The sequence below is a fragment of the Balaenoptera ricei genome, chromosome 14, assembly GCF_028023285.1.
Source record: "Balaenoptera ricei isolate mBalRic1 chromosome 14, mBalRic1.hap2, whole genome shotgun sequence".
Lineage (NCBI taxonomy): Eukaryota > Metazoa > Chordata > Mammalia > Artiodactyla > Balaenopteridae > Balaenoptera > Balaenoptera ricei.
The window spans coordinates 3,867,104-3,892,535 of NC_082652.1; the positions used below are offsets into that span (position 1 = coordinate 3,867,104).

The following is a 25,432-nucleotide window of genomic DNA, read 5'->3' on the forward strand; positions in this document are numbered from 1 at the left end:
GCCAAGCTGCTCCCCGACCCTGCAGCCAACAGCTCAGCTAAGTGGAGGTGGTCCCTTCCCACTGCCCATTTGAATGCAGCTGCCACATTCCATCCTTGGAGCTCCCCTGTGCATTTCAGGATGGCACAATTGGGTTTGTCAGCTGGACTCAATCTTTAGCCCTTCCATCTGAGACACGCTGACAGTGATCTATCAATTTTGAGAGCCACTCCCGTGCCCACGGAGCCCATTCTGGGAAGTACTCCTTAGCAGCTAATGAAATGAGTGGTCATTGGAGTCCTCTTTCTGTCAATGTGATGTTAAGTATGGCTCCGTCTTTGAACAGACCTCTCTGATGTTATCAAAGCCCTTTTCTCGTTGTTTTCTTTTTTCCTCTCTCTCTCTTTTTTTAAGGAGGGATATTAAGATATACTTATCACAGAGTATAGACAAACTAAATTAGATCCTTGCTCTTTGGTAAACATGAAAATTGGCCTCGATTTCAATAGCGTATGGCCACTTTATCTACTGCTAGCATCTAGGAGGAGCGTTTCAAAGCAGCAGAGATTCTTACCTTGCCAGGCAAGGCCATGATGTTCCCGACAGATGGCTTTCCCCACATGTCCGTGGGTATATTCCTGACTCACTGAGAACCACGACTGGCTTTGAAGCCTGAGAGACAATTGCTTATAACCCATGGTTGTAGTGACGCACGCCGTGATCAACCACTTGTTTTTCTCAGGGTGTTCCAACCTCAGCATCACTGATTGGCATTTTGAGCTGGAACAGTCTTCGGTGAGGGGGGGAGGGAAGCTGTCCTGTGCTTGTAGGAGATCTACCATTGCCCCTGGTCTCCACCCACGAGACACCAGTAGAAACCCCCTCCCCAGTTTTGACAACAAAACGGTCTCCAGATAATTTCCAAATTGCCCTGGGAAGGGGGGGTTTACCTAAGTGAAAGCAATGGGATCCTTCTTCCAACAGAATGTATGTGTTAGAGTAGAGATGGGAGTTCATCAGAATATTTTTAGCTGCAATTAGTAGCTCTAAACCAAGAGCAGATACAAAGACTATCTATGTAACTTGAGGAAAACCCATGTGCTAATAAAAAATAATAATGCAATAATAACAACAAATTAATACGTATAAGTGTACCAAGCATATGTTAAATTTCTGTATCATTTATGCCTCACCATAACCCTGTAAGTAGGTCCTATTATTATTATCCTCATACAGAAATCAAGGCACAGAGAGGTTGAGGAACCTGCCTTGGTTGTCCAGCGAGGAAACCCTGAGTCCAGGATTTCAATTCGCTCATCCATCTCTGGTGCTTGTACCTCCATCACTATGCTCCATCACTGGACACCTCTTGCTCTTCGCTGCCCAGCGTACAACTCCTCCTTCTTCTAGCGCCTGCATCCCAACTTTCCCTCTGTCAAGCCACTCTGCCTGTACTTTCAGTCAACAAGTTTTTAGCGGAATTAATCCACCACTTCTAACTCGAAGGGTAGTATGTTTAAATAGCTGGTCACAATAAATGTGTTAGGGATAAGTATGCAGCTGAAACCAAGCCAAGGAGACTCAATTCCAGGACATTCATTGGACAACTGATAAAGGAGAAGTCCACTTAAGATAACTTTTGTTGTGGTGATGGTGGTAAAATACACATCTTAACCATTTTCAAGTGTACTGTTCAGTGGTATTAAATACATTTATAATGTGCAACCTTCACCACCATCCATCTCCGTAATTCGATTCATCTTGTAAAACTGAAACTCTGCACCCACTGAACAATAATCCCCCATCATCCCCCCAGCCCGTCAACCACAAGTCTACTTTTTGTCTCTATGATTTTGACTCATCGAAGTACCTCACGGAAGTGGAATCATACAGCAATTATCATTTTATCATGTTGACTGGCTTATTTCACTTGATATAATGTCTTCAAGATTATTATCCATGTTGCAGCAAGTGTCAGAAGTTCCTTGCCTTCTATTAAGGTGGCATAACATTCCACTGTACGTTTTGTTTATGCATTCATCTATCGATGAACACTTGGGTTTCTTCCACTTCTCACCTGTTTTAAGTAACGCTGCAATGAACACGGGTATATAAATACCTCTTCAAGATCCTGATTTCAATTATTTTGGGTATATACACAGAAAAGGAACTGCTGGATCATATGGTAATTCTACTTTTTGTTTTTCTGATGACTGCCATATTGTTTTTCCCAACAGCTGCACCATTTTACATTCCCATCAATAGGACACAAGGGTTCCAATTTCTCCACATCCTCATCAACACTTGTTATTTTCTGTTTATTGGATAGCAGCCAATCTAATGGGTGCAAGGTGCTATTTCACTGTAGAAGTCCACTTTCAAACTCTCAGCATGGGGACTTCCCTGCTGGTCCAGTGGTTAAGAATCCACCTTCCAATGCAGGGGACGCAGGTTCGATCCCTGTTCAGGTAATGACGATCCCACATGCCACAGGGCAACTAAGCCTGCGTGCCGCAACTACAGAGCCCACGTGCTCTGGAGCCCGCGAGCCACAAGTAGAGGGAAGCCCGTGCACTGCAACAGAAGATCCTGCATGCGGAAACTAAGACCCGACGCAGCCAAATAAATAAATAAAAAATAAACTCTCAGCCTGGTCGCAACTAGGAACCACTGGGGGTCACCATGTAGGGAGCCAGCAGGAGAATTATAATGACACGTAAGGAGGGGATTTGGCTGATGGAGCTAAAGAGATTGGATGCCAGAAGAGGTTGTTGAGAGGACTGCGTGGCATGTTAAAATGAATGACATGACAAACACTATGCAAATATACTCTCCTAGAATCCCAATAGGTCCGCATCCAACCAGCAGTCCCACAGGCAGCCAGGATCTTGACTTCAGGAGTGACTGCTCCCATCCAGGTGACACTGGGTGAGAGCTGCTGAAAAGGCTATGCGTTTCTTTATTTTGTTGTAGCAATTTCCCTTTTTAAAGATGTCTCTGAAAAATTCAAAAGAAGAGAAGACTCCTTCAAGAAGGCATGTCCAAAGTGACTGCATAACACCAATTGGGGGACTTCCCTGGTGGCGCACTGGTTAAGAATCCACCTGCCAATGCAGGGGACACAGGTTTGATCTCTGGTCCCGGAAGATCCCACATGCTGTGGAGCAACTAAGCCTGCGTGCTGCAACTACGGAGGTCCGCACACCTAGAGCCCGTGCTCCGCAACAAGAGAAGCCACCGCAATGAGAAGCCCATGCACCACAATGAAGAGTAGCTTCCACTCGCCGCAACTAGAGAAAGCCCGCACGTGGCTTTTCTTTTTATTTATTTATTTATTCTTATTTTTGGCTGTGTTGGGTCTTTGTTGCTTCGTGCGGGCTTTCTCTAGCTGCGGCGAGCGGGGGCTACTCTTCGTTGTGGTGTGCGGGCTTCTCATTGAGGTGGCTTCTCTTGTTGCGGAGCACAGGCTCTAGGCACGTAGGCTTCAGTAGTTGTGGCTCGTGGGCTCTAGAGCGCAGGCTCAGTAGTTGTGGCACACGGGCTTAGTTGCTCCGCGGCATGTGGGATCTTCCCGGACCAGGGCTTGAACCTGTGTCCCCTGCATTGGCAGGCGGATTCTTAACCACGCCAACTGGATGCTGGTATTTTAGGGACATGTAAGATGTGGTCTCCGTCTTTTAGGCGCTGCCCTCACGTGTGGTTCCACCTGAGCAACAGCCACCGTCCAGGTCTGGGGATGCTGGTCCTTCTAGCTGGATGCTCTTGAGGCAAGATGAAGGAGGAAGAAAGTCCTAGTTGATGTAAGTTACACTAAGGGAACAAGGTCAGGCCTTGAGAATGTGGATCCACCGTGGAGGAAAGAGGGGATGGGGTGGGGTGGGGCAATGGGACTCAGCTACGGGGGGAGTGAGGTCACTGGATTCAGCTGGAGAAAACGGCTGGTAATTGGTCCTGAGATCCACAGCCCCTCTCCCCTCCCTTCTATCCCCTCCTACACCACAGCCTCCTGTCTGTCTTGATGTCCTAATTTCCAGGACCGTTCCCTTCTAAGTAAAACAGTGCATCGTACTTGTGAAAGTAGACTGGAGCCAGACTGGCCCTGGGGAGCACACAAAGGACTAATAAACACAAGAAAAAATACGCAACATCGCTAGGAACATAGGACATGGAAGCTGAAATAGCAAAAAGTTTCCAAGAAAGGATTTTATTTTTTAATGGAAAAGAAATTATTTTTTTTTAATTTGTATGCATATGTTTTGTTCTTTAAATTTTTGAAATTAATTTTTAATACAAGTTTTAAAGGTTACTTTCCATTGACAGCTATTACAAAGTACTGGCTCTACTCCCCGTGTAGTACGGCACATCCTTGTAACCTGCCTCACGCCCAATAGTTTGGACCTCCCACTCCCCCTCCCTCTTCCCCTCCCCCCTTCCCTCTCCCCACTGGTAATCATTAGTACGTTCTCTCTGTCTGTGCGTCTGCTTCTTTTTTGTCATATTCACTAGTTTGTTGTATTTTAGACTCCGCCTATAAGTGATACCACACAGTATTTGTCTTTCTCTGGCTGACTTATTTCACTTAGTGAAATAAGCCAGCGGGAATGCATTCGAATCCAGTAAGATTTTTTTCCCCTCTCCGAGATTTTAATTCAGCTAATAACTCTTGCGGTTGCAAGCCATAAGCAGTTGAAATTTCTGATACTTAGGAACCCTGGAGCAGTGACATGACACCAAACAAAGTAGCAGCAAATCAGTACTTTAAATACTCCAGTATATATATATATATATATATATATATATATATATATATATACACACACATATATGAGTCACTTTGCTGTACACCTGAAACTAACACAACATTGTAAATCAACTATACTTCAATTTAAAAATTAAATTAAATTAGAAAACAAAATAAATAAAAAGAGGGGCTCAAAAACAAAAGAAAAAAATCCATATCAAGAAAAAAAAAATACCCCAGTACACACCACAATACTAAAATTTTGACACTCTTACTGCAATGACTACCACGTCCTTAGCCAGACTCTCTTTTCCAAAATGTCCGGATAGAAAGGGACCATGTGTCACAGGGCCACTTATGCACGTGTTATATTGTTTGCAACAGACAAAGCTGTGATCTGGGGAAACTCGAAAACTAAGATGACTTTTGCATGGTTGAAAGAACGTGGAACAAAAGAGGACTTGGTCCGAAGGACTCTGTTTTTCTCTGTTCACAGAACTGGAATCAATTTTATGTTTAAATGTTTCCCACAACAGTCAAATCGTTCTCAAATGTTTCGCAAAAGCCGGGCTGCCTGTCAACCCCGATGTGTGCTGGCGGGCTGGGGAGGGGCCCCAGGCAGGAAACATTATTTCTTCACTTCTTCCCAAGCAGAAAGAAAATTGTTCCTTTTCTCTATTCCAGCAGAATACATTTAAAACGACAAGCTGGAGAAAATGAAAACAAACCTTTCCTGGGGAGGCCTTCAACAGGGAAGGCATTTTCAACACGAGTGTGGGCAAATGAGTCTCCAGAAGTTTCTGAATTAGCTCCAAATTGGCAGTCGAGGCAAACACCATCCTGTTGGACGGTCCACTCCTCTTCAGGGTGAGTCTGGGGACTGTGCAGTCATTCTCCAGGGTTCTACTTGACCCTGCAGATCGAAGCTCCGTTGGAAATGAAGAGCCAACAATTATCCAGGGTAAGCCAGGTATCTGGAAATTGCCTTTGAGGGTTTTTCGTATCCTCAGACACAAAAGGGATCAGGTGAAAAAAACCCACACTCCCTAATATTCAATTATAACCGCACACACACAGGCGGCGCTCAGAAATTAGTGGAATGGACTTGAGTGTGCAGGTCTGGAATCTCCCAACAGAGAAGGGTTTATCCTTCACGTAGCGAAGGCACATATTCCTATCCACGGCATCGCCTTCCCACCGCGGGATGGAGCAATTCAAAAGAACCGAGGACGGCACAGTGGAAGGCTCTGAAATACATCGAGTGGCCCATCTTCTCTAGGGTGGGCCTAGAGAAGAATGGCCCTTCTCCCAGTTCATGTCCATCTAGAACCTCAGAATGTGACCTTATTTGTAAACAGCGTCCTTGGAGACGTAACTAGTTAAGGATCTCAAAATGAGATCATTCTGGATTGGGGTGGGTCCTAAATCCAATAACTGGTTTCTTTTTTTTTTTTTTCTGTAAATTTTTATTTTATATTGGACCACTGTTGATTTCCAATGTTGTGCTAGTTTCAGGGGTACGGCAAAGGGATTCAGTTGTACGTATACATGTATCTATTCTTTTTCAAATTCTCTTCCCATTTAGGTTGTTACAGAATATTGAGCAGAGTTCCTTGTGCTATACAGTAAGTCCTTGTTGGTTATTTTAAATAGAGTAGTATGTATATGTTAAACTTCCAATTTATCCCTGCCCCCCTTTCCCCTTTGGTAGCCGTAAGTTTGTTTTCTATGTCTGTGAGTCTGTTTCTGTTTTGTAAATAAGTTCATTTGTATCGTTGTTTTCAGATTCAGCTTATAAGCGGTATCATATGATATCTGAATGACAGGTTTCTTTATAAGAGAAAGGAGAGGGCAATTTGAGACACAGACATAGAGGAGAAACAGAGGGAAAATTGATGTGAAGACAGGGGCAGAGTGTGGAGGGATGCGACCACAAGCCAAGGAGCCCTAAAGGTTGACAGTGGCCACCAGCGTCTGAAAGAGGCAAAGCGGTGCTCTTCTCTAGAGACTTCAGAGGGAGCACGGCCCTGCCAGTGCCTTGATTTCAGACTTCTGGCTTCTAGAACTGTCAGAGAAAAAATTTCTGTTGTTTAAGCCATCCAGTTTGGTGCCATTTGTTACAGCAGCCCCGGGACACTAATCCATTCTACTTTGAGCCCTGACTTACGGATCAAGACATGCAGCATGGCAACCTGCAGACACAAGCAGGTCCCCAGGCCTGCAAAGCGATGGCTGAAAAGTCACTCTGTTTGAAAGACTGTACGTAAACCCTGCGTTTCCAGCTTGTCTTCAAGACCAGTAAACCTGGTTGCCATGGTCTTGGGCTCCAGAGCGGCAACAATTATTGGGAGCTGAGAAGAGGCTGCTCCCTTTAGAAATGCACGTGAAAAAAAAAAAGAAACACACGTGATCCCCCTCTTGCCGCTTCCTCACCAGTCCCATCATTTCCACCGCGGAGGGTGCACACATCAGACTGGCCACTGCGTGGAGGTGGAGAACGGTGCGGACGTAATATACTGCCCTCGCTGGATTAAGTGTTGATCTGGGCCGGTCTCGGGGGCTGGTTAATTGTGATTATGGGGGCTGCTAAGGCCCTCTTAGCACTCGCCCGCCCCCCCGCATACAGCTGCACGTGTCTATATTCCCTGGCTAGCCCGTACAGACGTCTGATGTAAGCCAGCCCATCCCTGCTTGGGCCATTCTCATTCATCCGACACGTTGAGAAGACTTCTCATCGTGACATGGTACAAAGCATAACAAACGCTTTAGTGTCCGTGGGAAAGATTCAACCGGGCAAGATCCTAAGAATGTTGCCAAGTGTGGGAAAGGCAACTGAACATTTGATCACTTGAGGGAAAAAGCCTCAGTTAGACTAGAGTTGTTTTTTTTTTAATTCGTTCCATCTTTAATACGTGGTTAAGTTTAGAGGCAAGAAAGAAAGGTCAAGACCAACCATCTTTTCTATCACACACACCATCTATTGGGAGATATAATGGGATGGCCAAAAAGTTCGTTCGGGTTTTTCCATACCATCTTACAATATATCCCTATATATACATATGGTTTATTCTTATATATAGTTTCTTTATATATATAATTATTTACAGATGTTTATATATAATATATATAGTTTACTTATATATATGCCTTATTTCTATATTGTATATATGGTTTAGTTTTGTATATCGTATATTTTTGAAGTATACAATTCAGCGGTGTTCAGTATGTTCACAAAGTTGTACACCCATCTGCCCTATCTAATTCCAAAATATTTTCATCCCTCCAAAAAGAAACCCCATACCCTTAGCAATCATTCATCACTGGCCATCTATTTCACTGGGTCCTGGCAACTGCTACTCTACTGTCTGTCTCTATGGACTTGCCTATTCTAGATATTTCCTATACATAGAATCGTACCACATGTGGTCTTTTGTGTCTGGCTTCTTCCACTCAGCGCCATGTTTTCAAGGTTCATCCACAATGGTAGCCCTTATCAATACTTCATGCCTTTCTACGGCCATATTCTATTCCATTGTAGGAATATATCACAATTCACTTATTCATTCACCCATTGATGGAACATTTGGGTTGTCTCCGTGTTTCGGCTATTGTGAATAATGCTGCTATGACCATTTGTGTATTTTGTGTATCTGTGTATAATTAAGTGTAAGCAGACTTAGTAGTGAAGCTCCGTGATGGGCTTCAGTCTATTAGGAGAGAGATGCCCCATGAATCCCACCATCCACCCATCAGGAGGATCCTGAGACTCTGCCCTCTGCCCTGGGCCGGTTAGGAACAAGATTCGTCTGTAAAAGATGAACCTCACAAAATCCTTGTAGAGTTGGAGAGAGCCAGGCTCTGTACTCTCCCTGCATTCCCTTGTTATACGCTGAGATTCTAGAAATAAATCCACCTACAAATCTCATCCTGCTTAAAGAAAAATAATACTTCCCTAACATTCTTCTTCCTTTAGCACATCTCCTTAAAAGCTTCTTGCCTGACTGCACCCTTCATCCTTGCTGTTTATTTATTGGAAAGATGCTGGGAACACAGAGTAGCACTTAAATGCACATGACGTCGCGTTGACTTGGCTGGGGGATATTAGTTATTAACAGGAATGATTGTGCATATACCTCCCAGTCACAGCAGGACAGAGGTAATGAGTCAGGAGGTCCCACATCCAATAGCCAGGAAGGAACTGAACGACACCCCTTGCACCCCAGCGGAGGGCCGCCTCACTGCTTGTTCCCTTAAGTTGTGATCCTGCGTCTACAAAGCACGGGCTTTTCAGACTGGATGCCTGGCGTAGCGTCATCTTTCTTCTACTCCTTCTTCATTCTTCTGGGAGGATTACCTCGTGACTTCACCACGTTTCACTTAAAAACGAAAAATCACCTCTTAGGATTTAAACCCTGAAGACTCCATGGTCCCCACTGATACACAGACCTTACCCAGAAAAGAACAAAGCAGCCATGCCAACGGCTGTTCTGTTGTCAGTTCTTCTGGAGAGATAGAGATGGAAAGATTTCTATTTCTGCTCGTGGGGGTCATGACTTGCTCTGAAGAGTCAGCTACCTTTGAGGGGAGGCGTGGTGGCCGGACCACCGGCTGACAGGACTTGGGATAACTACCTGAGCTCGACAGAAATCCAGAAACACACGGAATCCAAGACAGGTGATGCCAAGCATCTTGCTTTCTCTCCTCCTCAGTCACCTGTGAAATAGTTTGGATCCTTTGGTTTTTAATTGATTATACTGATCAGACACTTAACTCTTGGTGGGGAAGGAACAGAATGAAGGAGTATACTGTCAGAAGAGAAACCGAGGAAATACGGTCTCAGCAGCTCTTGACTTTGGTCAAACGCCTAGGATGAGCCAGACCGTTTCTTCATTTCCCACCCGAATCTCCGCACGGACCATCCAGATATCCATACCCTCTGCACATCAAAGGTGTAGACCAGTGGTTGTCAATTGGGGTGATTTTGTCCCTCAAGGGCTATCTGTCAATGTCTGGAGGCAATTTGGTTGTCACAACTGAAGAGAAGGTACCACTGCTAGTGGGTGGAGGTCAGGGAAGCTGCTAAACATCCTACAAGGCACAGGACGGCCTCACGACAAAGAATGATCCGGCCCCAAACGCCCATCTTGTGGAGGTTGAGAAATCCTGGCGTACACTGAACCAGTTGGTATGCTACTTATATTCTTTTCATTATGAGACTCGAGATAGGACGATTTGCTATGTGTAAGCTCATGGTAGCAGCATAATGTAATCTTGTAGAGAGGAAAGACTCTTTATGACTCTCTTAGCACCCCTAATTCCAATCACAAAGTTGCGGGGTTCCGAATTAGTTACACTTGGAGGAGAACATCTCCCGTCCGTTTCTGTGAATTAGGGATTTCGATTAAGCAAGCTTATTTTAAAAGGGAGAGGACCAGTGAACCACTGCCTTGGCTTCTTTAGGGATCAATTTCAGTTGCTTCCTGCTAAGATCAGAGGTGCCACGGTGTCCCCTACTCTTCCCTTCAAAGACCTGCAAGGTCAAGAGTGATCTACCTGCCTAACACCTGCAACTTGAGATAATGTGAACGTTGGTCCCAGCACAGGGAGTAATTCCGCAAACCCAGTCTAAGATCAAGCTGAGTAAGAAGTGCGGTCCTCAGCATTTCGTGTTGTCAGCAGCATTCAGGGATGTGGAGATGGCATCAGGAATTGTCAGGACTGATGACCCCAATTGTCAATATGTTTTGAAAACCCTCGGAATAGGGAATAATGCTTATGCTTGCTGTAAGGAATCTTGGTATTATTTCAAGAAGATTCAGTTAGTAAGTCATGAAGGAAAACATCCATGAAAAGGCACATCATGGTATAAATCTGACATTACGTATTTGCTTTTGCATCGATTCAGTAAATGTTTACTAGTCCTTGACTACTGGGTTGGCCAAAAAGTTCATCCAGGTTTTCCCGTTAACATCTTCTGGAAAAATCCGAATGAACTTTTTGGCCAATCCAATATGTGCTAAGCCATATCCCAGGGGCCAAGGGACTGATACCCATGGAACTGACCTACTTACAAGTATCTGTAAAATATATCCAGTTAGGTATTTTCCTTTACGTTGGCCATTATTTTATGTTTCTATTTTTCCAAAATAGGTTTCTAAAATAACGTTATATCCACAGGAAACAAAGCTTCAACCTCCACACCTTGACTGAGTCTCAGGAACCAATCTGATCATAAAGCAGGGATCGCCTTTGAATTAAATGCACGACATAGCTAACGAAACGCAGGCTGCTTCCTCGAGCCTGTGGAAGAGAGTATCGTTTGTGAAAACGATCTCAGAAAGGAGGCTTAGGCCAAGTGTCCATGTATGTTATTGGCCCTATAAAAATTCCCAAGAAGTTTGGGCTATCTTCAAGCATCATAGCCTTGTCGGCAAAGCCATCTTCCAAGGAGGCAATGGAGAATGTCTTTGGATTTCACAGTCAGGAGGGGTGTAGCAAAGTCCCTCCCCGCCAAAAAAAAAATCCCCCGTGAATTTCTCAGCTGGGTTCCAGTGATGGGCCAGATGGATTTCTCCTGTGATTGACTGAACCAGTGACCATCTCTGGAGACAGCTAGATAAATGTGGATTTCCACGAGCTGCTACTTTTACTAGGAAGAAAGTGGTGTTTCCCAGACTTCAGTAAGCCTCATGCAAACTTCACCATTTTGCCACATCTGTGTACATCTTTTTGTATTTTCTTACTGAATATTTTTTTCCTTAGAATAATTAATTTATAAATTAAAATTAATTTAAAATGAGATACGTTATCTGGAAAGGGAATACCTACTTTACCCACAGCCTTCCCATACCAATCAGGGCAGCTGCATCCTTCATGCCCAATGTCTTGGAGTCATTCTTGACTCTGTTTCTCCTCCACCTCCTCTCTCTTCCCAGGACTCTGATCCATGGGTGGAAAGACCAGGAAGGCAGAAATAGGGCTACTGCCCTTCCTGGCATCAAGCAACATTCATGTCGTTCCGATCCTCTGTGCTCCCAAAGCTCTTGTCATTATAAAACAATTTTTTTTTGCTCTTTAAACAAAAGCATGGTGAAGTGAGAATCAATACAGCTTTCAGAACAGACCTGGTAGCTGCTGTTTTATGCAAAGCACAATATCCTTTCACTGCTAAAATAGAATTCAATGCTTATGGAAGTTTTGATGGATGTTCAAAAACAACCCTTCACAGAAGCACTTTTATGTGGCAGATACTGTTGTAAGCATCTCACAGATAAATATTAGCCCACTGAATCTTCCATCCCTATGGCAGTAGGTACCAGAATCTCACCTGAATTAGGAAACTAAGGCACATGGAGATGAGGTGGCATGCCTACAGTCACAAAGCCAGGAAGCAGACCAGAATTGAGGCCAGCTGGTTGCAGGACCTGTGTTCTCCCACATCATGTTCATCTTTGTGATGAAAAATACAGAAAACAGCTTCTCCTCTCCAATGAACCAGGTCTGAGTGTCCCACCTGCAGCGGAAGGCCCTGCATCTTAGACGTGGGGACCCAGTGGCTCACGCATACTCACCCCTCAAGCCTGCTGTGCTAAAGAGGGAAGCTAAGAATAAGTACAAGTGGGAAGATACTTATGACTCTGGAATTTTAAAAAACTTGTTAGCAGTACTATTGATTCCCTGCCTTCCGTCCCTCTTTTCCAAAGCTCGGGATTGATATATTTATTTTACAATAGAAGGACATGAAACCAGGGTGCAACGGACTCAGTGGAAATGAAACTCAAACCTTCCAGATCAGTGTCTTTCCCCATCCAAGGCAGGAGGACGCAAACCTGGATTCTTTTATCTAAATATCTGCTATCCTGGCCCTGCAGTTATAAGGCTGCCACTTGCATTAAGACACTGAGTTTATCCTTCCTCCCCCTCAAAGGCAGCAAGCACCAGGCTGGCCATCCATCAGTGCAAATATGATGGGAATTTTTCCCACAGGGCACAGTTTATATTTTGTAGAAGATGCAGGACTGCCTAACGCCACTGAAAGTGATGCTGTAAAGCCCTTGATCATATCCCAAATCACTGTCAAAGAAGGATCTGGTAAAACTAGTCCACTTAAAAATTGAAAGAGACAATTATAAGGATGACGACTAGACAGACACTTCAGAAGAGAATTATTCGAACCCAAAGGACTAAGAAATGCCTCAAGAAACTTATTAAAACCCTTGAAAATGGACCATTCTTATTATCAGACAACAAAATTTAAACCAAAGTGAAATATGCTATAAGATGCCATCATTCTATTTTGCGAATATTTTCCCAAGCAACTCAAGCAACATGTGATTATTTTTTTATTCTAAAAAGAACCAAAGCATAGCTGCAATTACAACCTAAGTCCTTCTTAATGATACTAGATAAAAACCTGCTATTTATCACCCTTATCTTTTAAACAAACCTCAAGCAAATAGTTTCTCATTTTTATGAAATCCTGGGCCACATTTTAAGAGGATTTGCTTCAGGTGGCTTTCCCCCCATTATTAGTTATCCTCAGGTAACAGGCACTCCTGATCTAAACCTTAGAATCACCGAGCAGAGAAAGAGCCCATTACAAGTTTGGGGCAATTTGCTGAACCAACAGAGGTGATGGTAAGTGGGCTGTTCTATAGTTGTTTCAATTTAGTTTTCTTTTTTCTCTTCTTATGAGATGGAACACCTCTGCTGAACAATCTTCTGTTGGGCAGACCCCCTGAATCATTGCTAAACTGTACTCACAAACTGGGTTTTCCCACCGCTAACTGGCAAGATTTAACCCCACCAAAAAAAAAAAAAAAAAAGATACTATCCTTGGTGTTTTTTTTTTCCACATTTACACCCAAAGTGAGATAGCAGAGAGCGAGATATGCCTTTGTTTTTTCTTGGGCCCCCTGAACATATACTTTGCCATGCAACCAAGTATTTGTACACGTATAAAAAAATCTGAAGCTTAAAAAAAGTCATATCCCTCTCCCAGTTCAAAGGTAATGCAAGGTCAGAAGACAGTGGTTAAGTTAGTCTTGTTTCTTAGGGGTGCAATTGCGGCCCTCTTTCTCCCACCCCCTAATATACAGCGAAGTTGCTGAAAGCCCGTGGCCGGGTGCAGAATTTGGCTTCTACTTTGAAGCCGGAGGGTCCCTGAAGGCGGTGAAGATGGAATCTTCTACAAATCTGCACCCCACCTTCCCGTCCGGCCTCACCGTAGGCACGCCCCGGACTACAGTGGGCACCTACCTCAAGATGAAGAAGTCCACGGTGGAATTGCTGGCCACGGTGACATAGGCAGTGACCACGTCTCCTTGCTTGGCCGGCCGGGAGGGCAGCCAGACGGCCACGTTGCCATCCAGACGCAGCTCGCTGAGCTGGGCGCTGTCCTGGGCCCGGTAGAGGCCGACGGCACCGATCCTCTGCAGGTGGGACGTGCTTTCCTCCAGCCCGTCCTTGCCGGGGCGGATGGCATTGCCCTTCCGGACGTCGCCGCCGGCGCAGTCTCCGCGCTCGTCCCCGGGCTGCAGGGCGTAGTAGAGCTCCACGGGGCTGCCCTCGGGGGGCCCGGGCGACTTCTTCCTCCCGGCCACCACCGCGGGGGGGCCGAACCAGCCGGCCGGGAGCTCCAGCTGCGCCACGCACAGCCCCAGGGCGCCCTGCAGCCGGCAGCTGCCCCTCACCTCCCGGGTCTCCCGGAAGGCGAACACCCGCAGGCAGGGGAGCCTCTGCGCGGGGCCGCCGTCGTCCCAGTCCCTGCCCACCACGTGGAACAGCACCTGCACGCGGGGCCGGCTCAGGGAGACCTTGTCCCGCAGGATGTGCGCTTTCAGCTTCCAGTTGAAACTAACCTTGTCGGTGGGACCCAAAAAGTCTGGAGTCGACATCAGGTCCGGGGGCACAACCCTTTCCACCGAAAAAGGCCCATAGCTGGCATTTAAGATCAGGGGCCGCCTGGCTTTGTACGGGAAGAAGGACTCGACTCGGGACCGCAGGCTGGAGTTGCGTGTCAAGTCCTGGTTGGTTTCCTTCAGGAAGAAGGAGGTCTCCGCTCTGAGCACGTGGTAGGTCACGGGCAGATAAGGGGGCAGCGAGGAAAACCTCTGGATGTTGTCTGTGACCCCACGGCCCTCGATCACTGCAGGGGGGAAAGAAAAAAAAAAAAAAAAGACAAAGATGGGGTTATTCCGGGCTCCTTAGAGGTCACTTAGCCACGAGGGGTAATTGACGAGCAATTTAGAAACGAGGGTAAACATTCTGCAGTCCACTTGGCTAGGATTTTCATGTTCCTTCGGGGATCAGCCAGTAAATGACTACATGCTCCGAAAATTACCTGCGTGTATTAGGTCGAAACCTATGAAAGGGAGATTTTTGTACACTAAGAATTGTTGAACAGTGGCAATTTTATGGAGTCTGATCTAATGCTGGCAAGTGTAGGAGTGTCAAGTGGGTGTATTTATTAATAACTTGCATGAGTTTCAAACATTTTTAATGACACTGGTACATGAAGAGCAAACCAGAGCAGTGGAAGAGAACAGTTCATAAATAAGCCCCTGTACATCTAGACATTTCGTATGTTTTAAAGGTGGCACCACAAATCATGAGGCAGAGACAGACTTTAAATGGTACTAGGACAACCGGCCAGCCGTTTGGCAAAAAGATACAATTAGGGCCATACCTCACACCCTACACAAGAATGAACTTCAAATGGATCAGTGATCTAGATGTAAAAAAATGACATTTTTTCACTACTGAATGAAAAAGTGATTTCCTCTATAACCTGGGTCTAGGGAAAGCTCTCTAACGATGACTCAAACGCCGAATGCAATTAAACGATGATAAACGTGCCTGTGTAAAAATTTTACAAGATCTTGCTCATAGCCAAAAATATCATAAAGTCGAAAGAAAAACAGCAATCTGGGAAACACTGCAAACTGCTCACCTACGGTGCTCAACTCAGCCTGCAGGTGGGTTCTGTTTGGCCCACGGTACTTTAAAAGATGGCTATGAATGGGAACCTTTTTTAAAAACTGGGGAGCATCTGGGTTTCCAGCTTCTCTGCAAACATGAGAGGAGTGGCAGCATGTAGGCTGTCTGCCCACCCGGCAACAGTAAGAGAACAGACCCAGCAAACCACCTTGCTCAGTAACATTTCCTGCTGGACCTTCAGGAGCATCTGAGTTGAAAAGCACCAGTTAGAAACTGCAGCCGGGTAAGTCGACGTACACTGGAGGCTGGAGGTTCAACACTGAGCCCGGGAAAAGCAGCACCATCACTCCCATCTTCCTGTCTTTCTCTGTCCATCACCCACATCATTAGCAGTACAAGCAGCTGCCTCCTTGCTGATTGAAGGTGGCCCTCTAAAGCTTCCCCGTGGGTTGATATTTACATTGTTGGGGACTCGCTGCTCACCCAGCGCACAAGAGGTTACTGCGCCCCGATTGCTAACTTTGCAAAGCCCAGGAAAGACCATCGCCTGGCCCTTGTCTTTCAGAACCAGACCAGAAAACCCACATAAGCCCCCATTCATATACTGAGAGAGAACATGGGCATTCCTCTCCCATGATGCTCCAACCTCCCCTGCTGTCCCTGCTTCTAACTGCAGCTGGCACAGCCCAACCAGCCTATGGGGCTACCCCATGCCTGTCTCCCCTCTGGAACCTTCCCCTAATCCTCTTCCCGGCCAGGACACTGGCTAGCAGATCAAAGCTGCCTTTGGTGCTGCAGCCGAACGGCCTTAGGTTGTCAAGATGGCTTTTCAAAGAAATAGGTTTCTCCCTTGTTCTTCGCCCAGAGGCGTTGTTCTGAGGTCACCCGTAGCACGGGTACTTTGCCCCTCTCTCTTTAGGGATATTTTACTGCTTCCCTTTTAACCCACTCATTTCAGGACCAGGTTAAAACACTCTCAGAAGGCCCTGCATAACATTCTAGAAAAGGTTCTGGCTCTATGTGTTTAAAGAAAATCATTGACTCTTTAAGCAACTTGTAGAATTGTGTCAAACCCAATGGACTAATTATTACTACATTTAACGCTTTTATTCTGATGTATTCATCCCTCTCCAAAAAAGTTTTTAAACCTTGAAGGGTAGAGATTTAGAGACTCGTTTGTTTGGAAAAGATAGTGGGCCAAGGGCTCTCTGAAGGAACAGAGTAAGGGTGCTAAGGCCCATCTGTGCAGGGTGGATTCCACAACAGGGAAGCTTGTCCACAAGCTTTCTCATCATTCTTCACTCTTCTTGCACATAAAAATTCCTTTTTTCTCCTTTTTTTTGGTCTTTTTACTTTTAAAAAAATCCTAAAAATGAACCTTTTGCTTTGAAGGAAATGCTGAGTTTATTTTCAATAAAATAAAGCTGAAGTGGGCTTGCTGTCTTCTTATCTCTTCTCTTAGAATTCTTCCATTATTTAACTCCCTCTTTATCTTTCGTATGAAACAAAAAGTGCCTAGCTCATACCTTCCTGCTGAACCTAGTTCTGAAGTTTTCCAGTTCATGAGAGATTTAACTCGAGCCAAGGAGAGACAGACATTGTAAAGAAGGGAGTGGGATCTAGTATACTGGTTAAAGACATGATGTTTGGCTATAGAGATCTAAAGTTGATCTACTCAATACCCATGTGATCTCGGGCAAGTTCTTACCTTCTTGGACAGTTTCAGTTTCCATAGATAAATGGATGGATGGATGGATGGATGGATGGATGGATGGATGGAAGGATGGATCAATGGCTGGATGGATGGGTCAATGGTTGGATGAATGTTTGGATGGATGGACGGATGGATGGATCAACGGTTGGATGAATGTTTGGATGGATGGATGGATCAATGGCTGGATGGATGTTTGGATGGATGGATGGATGGATCAATGGTTGGATGGATGGGTACACAGGTAGATAGACAGGTGGACAGATTTCATTATATAGAATCTAAAAGTACCTGTTGTAGAGCAATTACAAAATGGCTCCCATTCTCCTCCTCTTTCTACACCTTTTGTGTGTGACTTTGCAATTTTCCCTTCAAAATTAGGAGTCTATTGCCCCACTCCTTGAATCTAGGTTGGCCTTGAATTTGCTCTGGTCAGCAGAATATGGCAGAAGTGACGATGTGCCAATTCCAAGCTCAGGTTTCCACTAACTCTCTTTTGAATTTCTGCAGAGACCACGTGAAGGACAGCAGACTTATCCCAGTGGAGGCCATCCCAAATCAGCCAACCCACAGCCTGCCGCCACCCCCAAACAAGTGAGAGAGCCCAGCCAAAATTAGCCAAGTTCAGCCAAGATCGGTCACCCCTAGACTCATGAGAAATGAAAAGTGAACTAGGTCTCTAAATTTGGAGGTGGTTTTTTATGCAGCAACACCTGATGGGGTAACTAATAAATATCAAAAGATTACCAAGGGTAAGAAACTAAACAGATACAGTGAAACACCAACATGAGACTTTCTCCTCCTCGAGGGAATTAGAGTAATTCAAACAGAACTGAAAAGGGAATCACTTTCTCATTGGTAAGACGCAGGTGGTTTCCCACCTTGTAGGTGTACCTGCAATACCCAACCACATAGACACTCATGAAAACGGCCCCCCTGGAGCTGTGCAAGGCCCGTCTGCACGCTCACGTGCTGTGACACCATGTGGATCTCCCAAGCTCATCTCACATTTTGGGGAGCCCTGAGCTAGCAGATTAAGGGACCCGTGGTGGTTACCAGCCGTTGTGGTATTTCTCTCCTGACGCTCTATCTGCTGATTGCAAGGAAACCATCCCACGGTTGCCGTGACCTAGTGAAACACAGACAGATATCCACCCTCTAATTCTGGTTCATCCGCTCATAGCAGCGTCTCCCAGAAAGACAGGATTATTGAGTAATTTTTACTCATCTGAAACAATACCCCTGGAAAAGTTGGATGCTGGTTGCCTACGGACGTGGAGCAGGGAAGAGGAGAGAAGTTGACAGCTGCACCTCTGCATCTGGCCTCCCAGCTGACAGCACGTTCATTTGCTGTCTCCCTTCCTGTTTATCCATTTTCTTTATCTGTGCTTGCCTGTCAGTGTTGGGATATCGTGTCCTCCATCAGCCGTTCATCAGAGAACTCCACTGCAAAGCTGGCTGCCGGAAATTGAGTTTTTGAGATTCTGAGATAGTGGACGCAGGAGGTGTCCATGCCACTTAGCACCCAGACAGAACAACACCAGGGGAAATGACCCTTCAGCCAATATCATGTGCCACCTCCACTGCGATGCTCGTTTTGGGATGTGTTGACCGAGATGGATTCTTTAGCATTGATTCTCTCTGAGCTGTGACATGAAGGATGGGTTGGGTCTCGGGAGGGTGAGTGGAAGAGGGGAAGGATCCTGGGGGGGCGGAGCACGGCACCAGGAAAGGGTCACTGGAGGGAAAGCTCAGGAGCTGGGTGTGTGAGGAGTGGGAAGTTGGTCTGGGAAGCGGGGCCGGGGCCCGCTGTTGCCCTGAATGCGGTAAGCAATGGATGCTCATGTGGTACTTTGGTGAAAATGTTAGGTCCCGGTTTCCTTGTCAATTAAATAAGCTACAAACAAACCCCGCTGGAATAACCCAGATGCACAAGTGGTGCCGTTTTAGGATGTGCAAAGGTCCTTCCTAAAGAGTATCAGAGGTTCTCAACTAAGGGTGACTTTGCACCCTGGAGATGCCTGGCAACGTCTACAGGAGACATTTTTGGTTTTCACAGCTGGGTGCTACTGTCACCTAGTGGGGTGAGACCAGCGATGCTGAGAACATCCTACAATGCACGGGACAGCCCCCCCGCCGCAAAGAATCATCCAGCCCAGGGCTTCCCTGGTGGCGCAGTGGTTGAGAATCCGCCTGCCAATGCAGGGCACACGGGTTCGAGCCCTGGTCTGGGAAGATCCCACATGCCGCGGAGCAACTGGGCCCGTGAGCCACAATTACTGAGCCTGCGCATCTGGAGCCTGTGCTCTGCAACGAGAGGCCGCGATAGTGAGAGGCCCGCGCACCGCGATGAAGAGGGGCCCCCGCTTGCCACAACTAGAGAAAGCCCTCGCACAGAAACGAAGACCCAACACAGCCATAAAATAAAAAATAAATTAATTAATTAATTTAAAAAAAAAAAAAAAAAAAGAATCATCCAGCCCAAAATGCCGCTAGTGCCAAGGATGAGAAACCCTGATCTAGCTCGATTCACAGCAGGTGTTCAGAGGTTTGTCACAGATGCCAACGAGACAGGAGGAAAGATTGTAACCAAACCCTCTCCAGCCCAGTGAGAGGAATGCATCTCACTGGTTAAGAGCATTCCCAAAGCCAGACCGCATCCAAAAATGAATCCCTGTCCCCAACGTACTAGGTAAGTTTTTGTTTTTGTTTTCTGTGCAAATACCTTAAACTTTTGAGTTTGAGAATCTTCATCTTTAAAGTGGGACTCATATGAAAACCAATTCCCTTAGAGCAATAAAGAAAGTACCCAGCACCTAGAACATGCCTGATAATTGGGGAGAAGTTTCTGTTCCTGTTATTATCATTATGATCATTACCATTATTTCAATCCTGTTGATAAGTTATAGTAAAAAGGTTTTCAGGCTACAGCAACATGAAAAAAATAGGTGATAACCATAGTTCGTAAAAAAAAAAAAAAAAAAAAAAAAATTGGGTGACAGCCATGTGAGAAAAGAAATCTGAAATCAAGAGGGGTGGGCTCTTTTTATAACTTCAATGGCCTGTTCCGACATCTCCAGTTTACCTGTATGATATCAGAAACCTACGACACAGAAGCCTGCCTTTCCCCACAAGCCTCAAGGAAAACCCTGATTGGACTTTCCTTCCAAGTCATCGCAGCTTACTTGAAACACAAGCCGGCCTGAGTACTTTGAAGGTTTTTTTTTCTCTCTCCCCACCATTTGTGGTTTATTAACATTCGCCAGACACAAAATGTCTCTCTCTGATAAATATGGCGCATTGTTACTTTTTTTCTTGAAACAAAAGGCACCTTGATAAATGGATTATTTGATTTCAATGCCTCTTCTGAACAAACCTCCCCCCAGTATCCTCTGCTGAAATTACATAGTGTGGTTTGCAATTTCGAAACAGTAAAACTCTCCTTTAAAAGAGCGGGTACTTATATTCCCCTTGGAGGCCATGGGGGGGTACCCCACCCCGTTCTCTGGTTAAAATCCATAATCTCTCCCAGGCACCCCTCAATCAGGCCCCTGGAAGTGGAGCAAAGGAGACATGCCTCAAAGACAAACTCTCTAAAACACCCAGAATCTCAGTCTTTATCAGCATGAGAATAGTGCCTTGGGTAGGCACAGAGGGAAACATTTGCCAGGCAAAGTTCTAAGTCTAAAATGCAGTCTTTTAACTGAGCTGCAACTGGCAAATGGCTTGATCTTGGCAAACGGCCCACAAGGCCGATCCCTCCTCCTCCATCCCTGCAATGTGGCTCAGACCCCAGGTCCACGAGGGGCTCCGACTGGCTCAAGACAGAGCTCCCCCGTGAAACGATGTATGTATTAGTTTCCTATTGCCACTGTAACACATTACCACAAGCTTAGTAGTGTAAACCAACAGCAAGAAATATTTATTTATAGTTCTGGAGGTCAGAAGTCTACCATGAAGGGGTCGGCAGGGTTGCGATCCCCCGGGGGGCTTCAGGGGACAATCAGTTTCCAAGACTTTTCCGTTTGTTAGAGGCGCCTGCATTCCTTGGCTCCTGGCCGCTTCCTTCCTCTGTCTTCAAAGCCAGCAGCTTCTCTTCCCTCTGACCTCCGGCCTCCCTCTTATAAGGACCTTTGTGGTTACATCAGCCCATCTGGGTGATCCAGGACCATCTCCGCATCTCAAAATGTTCAACTGAATCACATCCGCTAAGTCCCTCTTGCCACATAAGGTCACACATTCACAGGCTCTGACAACTGAGAAACAGACATCTTTATGGGGGCGGATGGTGGTATCGTTCAGCCGACCAGCGATGGCATTCGGGGTGTTCGCAGAGGCAGAGCTGGTTACCACGGTGACTAGAGGGAGGAAAGCCAGTGATGTTTAGAGAGCAGGGTCCAGCCCTGCTAGACGCCCTGCAAGGCCTGCGATGGTCCCAGGCAACAAATAATTGCCTAGGTCCTGCATGACTTCTGACTGTCCCACTGGACACTCACAAAGGTGAGAAACCTATTAGGACAACCCAAGCCAAGAACCTATCTCCACTAAAAATTCCGGGAGGGGCAACAGTAGAACCTGTGCATTTGCCAGTATTGCAATTACTGGGGTGCAGATTGTACTTATTTATTTATGGCTGAGTTGGGTCTTCGTTGCTGCACGCGGGCTTTCTCTAGTTGCGGCGAGCGGGGGCTACTCTTCGTTGCGGTGCGTGGGCTTCTCATTGCGGTGGCTTCTCTTGTTGCGGAGCATGGGCTCTAGGCGCACAGGGTTCAGTAGTTGCGGCACGTGGGCTCAGTAGTTGTGGCTCGCGGGCTCAGTAGTTGCAGCGCACAGGCTTAGTTGCCCCGCGGCATGTGGGATTTTCCCGGACCAGGGCTCGAACCCGTGTCCCCCGCATTGGCAGGCGGATTCTTAACCACTGTGCCACCAGGGAAATCCAGATTGTACTTTGATTTCATGAAACTTTACTAAAAACTTGTTTACCCTTTTGGCAAATTACATGAGCAATGCCCTATCCGCCTGTGAAATCCAAGTTGCCCAAACAGCTATACCAGCCTGCGTGTATGGCTGACACATCCACGCTGACGCTAAATACATGGGCAAGTACCTGATGACTTCATTTGACCCTCCCTATATGTACACATTTTAAAATATTATTTTCCGGTCTATTACTCTGGTCATATTTTTCATCTCTTGAACAGGGCACTACACTGATTTGTTTTTAATTATGTATATAGACAGTTTACAAGATTATGAATTTAATTTTATGATCTATAAAGCTAAGGGTTGAGAACCATTGGTCTAATCCAGGGGTTGGCACATTTTTTTCTTAAAGAGCCATATAATAAACACCTTAGGCTTTGCAGCCTTAGAAGCAAAATCAATATTACAAAGGTACTTATATAGCTATTTTAAATGTAACCATTTACATTTTTACTTTTTACCATTCTTACATGTTTACATCACCCTGACTCAGCCTGTGGGCCACACAAAAATAGGTGGTGGGCTGGATTTGGCCCATGGTCTGATGTTTGCCAATCCCTGGTTTAAACCACACAGGGTAATTCCAGATCTGTTTCTGGTAACTGGTTCAATTCTGCACAGGCCCAAACCCGTGGTTTCCCACATAGGGGCAATTATGCCACCTGGGGGCCATCTGGAAAAGTCTGGAAACAATTTTTTTCTTGATGCAGCTGTTTTTTTAAATTTTTAATTTTTTAAATGTATTTTTCTAATTGGGGTAACACTGATGTATAACACTACGTAAGTTTCAGGTGTACAACATTGTATTTTTACTTCTATATACACTACAGCCCTCTCACCACCGAAAACTGCTTTCCATCCATCAGCACACAGTCAATCCCCTTGACCCATGTAGCCCCCCCTCCCTCTGGTAATCACTACTCTGTCCTCTGTATCTACGTATTTGTTTTTGTTTGGTTTGGTCTGTTCACTTATTCTGATTTCATGTTGCTTGGTTGGCTGGCTGCTTGGTTGGTGGGAATGTAAACTGGTGCATCCACCATGGAAGACAGTATGGAGAGTCCTCAAAAAATTAAGAATAGAGCTACTCTATGATCCAGCTATCCTACTTCCGGGTATTTATCCAAAGAATACAGAAACACTAATTTGGAAAGACATCTGTACCCCTATGTTCATTGTGGCACTGTTTACAATAGCCAAGACGTGGAAACAACCTAAGTGCCCATCAATGAGTAAATGGATAAAGAAGATGTGGTATCTATACGTCTATCTATAGAGATAGATATTGACGTCTATATAGATATCTACGTACCTGTGTTATCTATAGATGTATCTATCTATCTGGATATCTACCTATAAGGGAATACTACTCATCCATAAAAAAGATGAAATCTTGCCATTTGAGACAACACAGGTGGATCTTGAGACTATTACGCTAAGTGAAATAAGTCAGATGGTGAGAGACACGTACTGTATGATTTCACTCACATGGAAACAGTTCCACTGCTGTGGTTGGGGGGTTAGCATGCTACCGACCTCTAGTGGACGGACGCCAGGGATGTGTCTCAGTGCTTTCCATGTGCAGGACAGCCCCACAGCTCAGAATTAGCTGGCCCCAAAGGTCAACGGTGCTGAGGTTGGGAAACCATGCCCTCGGACACTTTGGGCCCAGGAGCTACAAGGGGAGGTTTGCTGGGACTCCTGGGAGAGAAGCCCTCCCCCCTAAGAGAATAGAGGCAACAAACGCCTTTCTTCCCAGAGGCAAGGGAAAGACCAGCTCACCCCACTAATACTGTCACCCATCCTGAAACTGAGTGAAATCCCGAGACAAAGCCAGGACGGGGGAGGTACAGTGGCGGGATCCTGGGTCTTGACACCAAAGGGGGGGACCACTGAGTACACACACCCTCAGTCTTGCCTCTCCACTGCCCTTCCTATTATGAGAACCAGTGCACAACCACAAGGCACACGGGTTTTCTCTTACTTTCAGTGGAAAGCTTCTAAGATGATATAGATTGGCTTCATCCACGGAGGTGATTTGGCTTCACAAGTCATAGAAAGAAGGGATCAAGACACTTTTTCTGTCAAGGCCCACATAGTAAATATTTTAGGCTTAATGGGCTGAATACACGCTGTTTCAACTACTCAACCCTTCTGTTATGCCAAAAGGGCAGCCAGAGACCAATGTAAACACGGTTGTGCCCGTGCTCCAATAAAACTTTACTTATGGACACTGAAATCGGAACTTCATAGAATTATGACGTCAGAGACATTCTTCTTCTTTAAAATATGCTTTTTTTCCAACCATTTAAAAATGTAAGAGTATTCTTAGTTCATCCAAACGCAGTGGTGACTGGATCTGCCTGTGAGCCATTGTTTGCTGACCTCTGATATAGGCGAAGCCTTTCTAAGAGTTGTGTTTCATGCAGATGAGGACCTTCTTGGTGTTTTCTTCAGGGCTCTTTACAATCTGACAGAGATACCAGGTTTATTCATTGATCCAAATGTAAACATGCCTCTTATGATGCCTCCAAGACAGTTTGGAAAAGCATGCAAAAAAAAAAAAAAAAAAAAAAGACTGGATTCAAACATCGGGAGAGATTTGGAGTTGCATAATGTAAGCATTTACAGCAGAATTTAAATAACTGCATTTGATGTTCACATCGCATATGGTTGGCTTGGGAATGTTTTGCTGTACTTATTCAAAGAGAGAAGCATCTATTTATCACAGATGGTGGTATTATTTATGACAGAACCTTACATTAATCCTGAGAGTCCCAATTACCTCAATTCATGTAAATAAAAGGGAACAGCATTCCTGTTCTTTATGATGGTTTTTCCCCCTAAAAAATAAAGAGCTTATTTTTAATAGAGTCCACATATTTTCTTTCCCACTAATTACAGATAATTTTAAAAAACCCTCTGTAACCCATTGAGTCATCCTCATTTTTCCCCCCAACATATGAGTCTCATTTGCCTGCTGGTTCACATCTGTAGTTTTGTTTGGTTACACCAGTATTTCAGATGCTTATATTAATGAGGAGTCTTAGGCTACAAAGTAGAAAATGCTTTCCTGATGG

At 45.3% G+C, this 25,432-nt stretch overlaps 1 protein-coding gene across 1 annotated transcript in view; it reads right to left on the reverse strand.

Moving 5' to 3' along the window:
• TMEM132C (transmembrane protein 132C) overlaps window positions 1-25,432 on the reverse strand; it is a 380,764-nt gene that overhangs the window by 237,406 nt on the left and 117,926 nt on the right. The window contains exon 2 of the mRNA XM_059894191.1: window positions 13,979-14,867. Within this exon, the coding sequence (XP_059750174.1) occupies window positions 13,979-14,867 (889 nt within the window). The remainder of the gene's footprint in view (window positions 1-13,978; window positions 14,868-25,432) is intronic.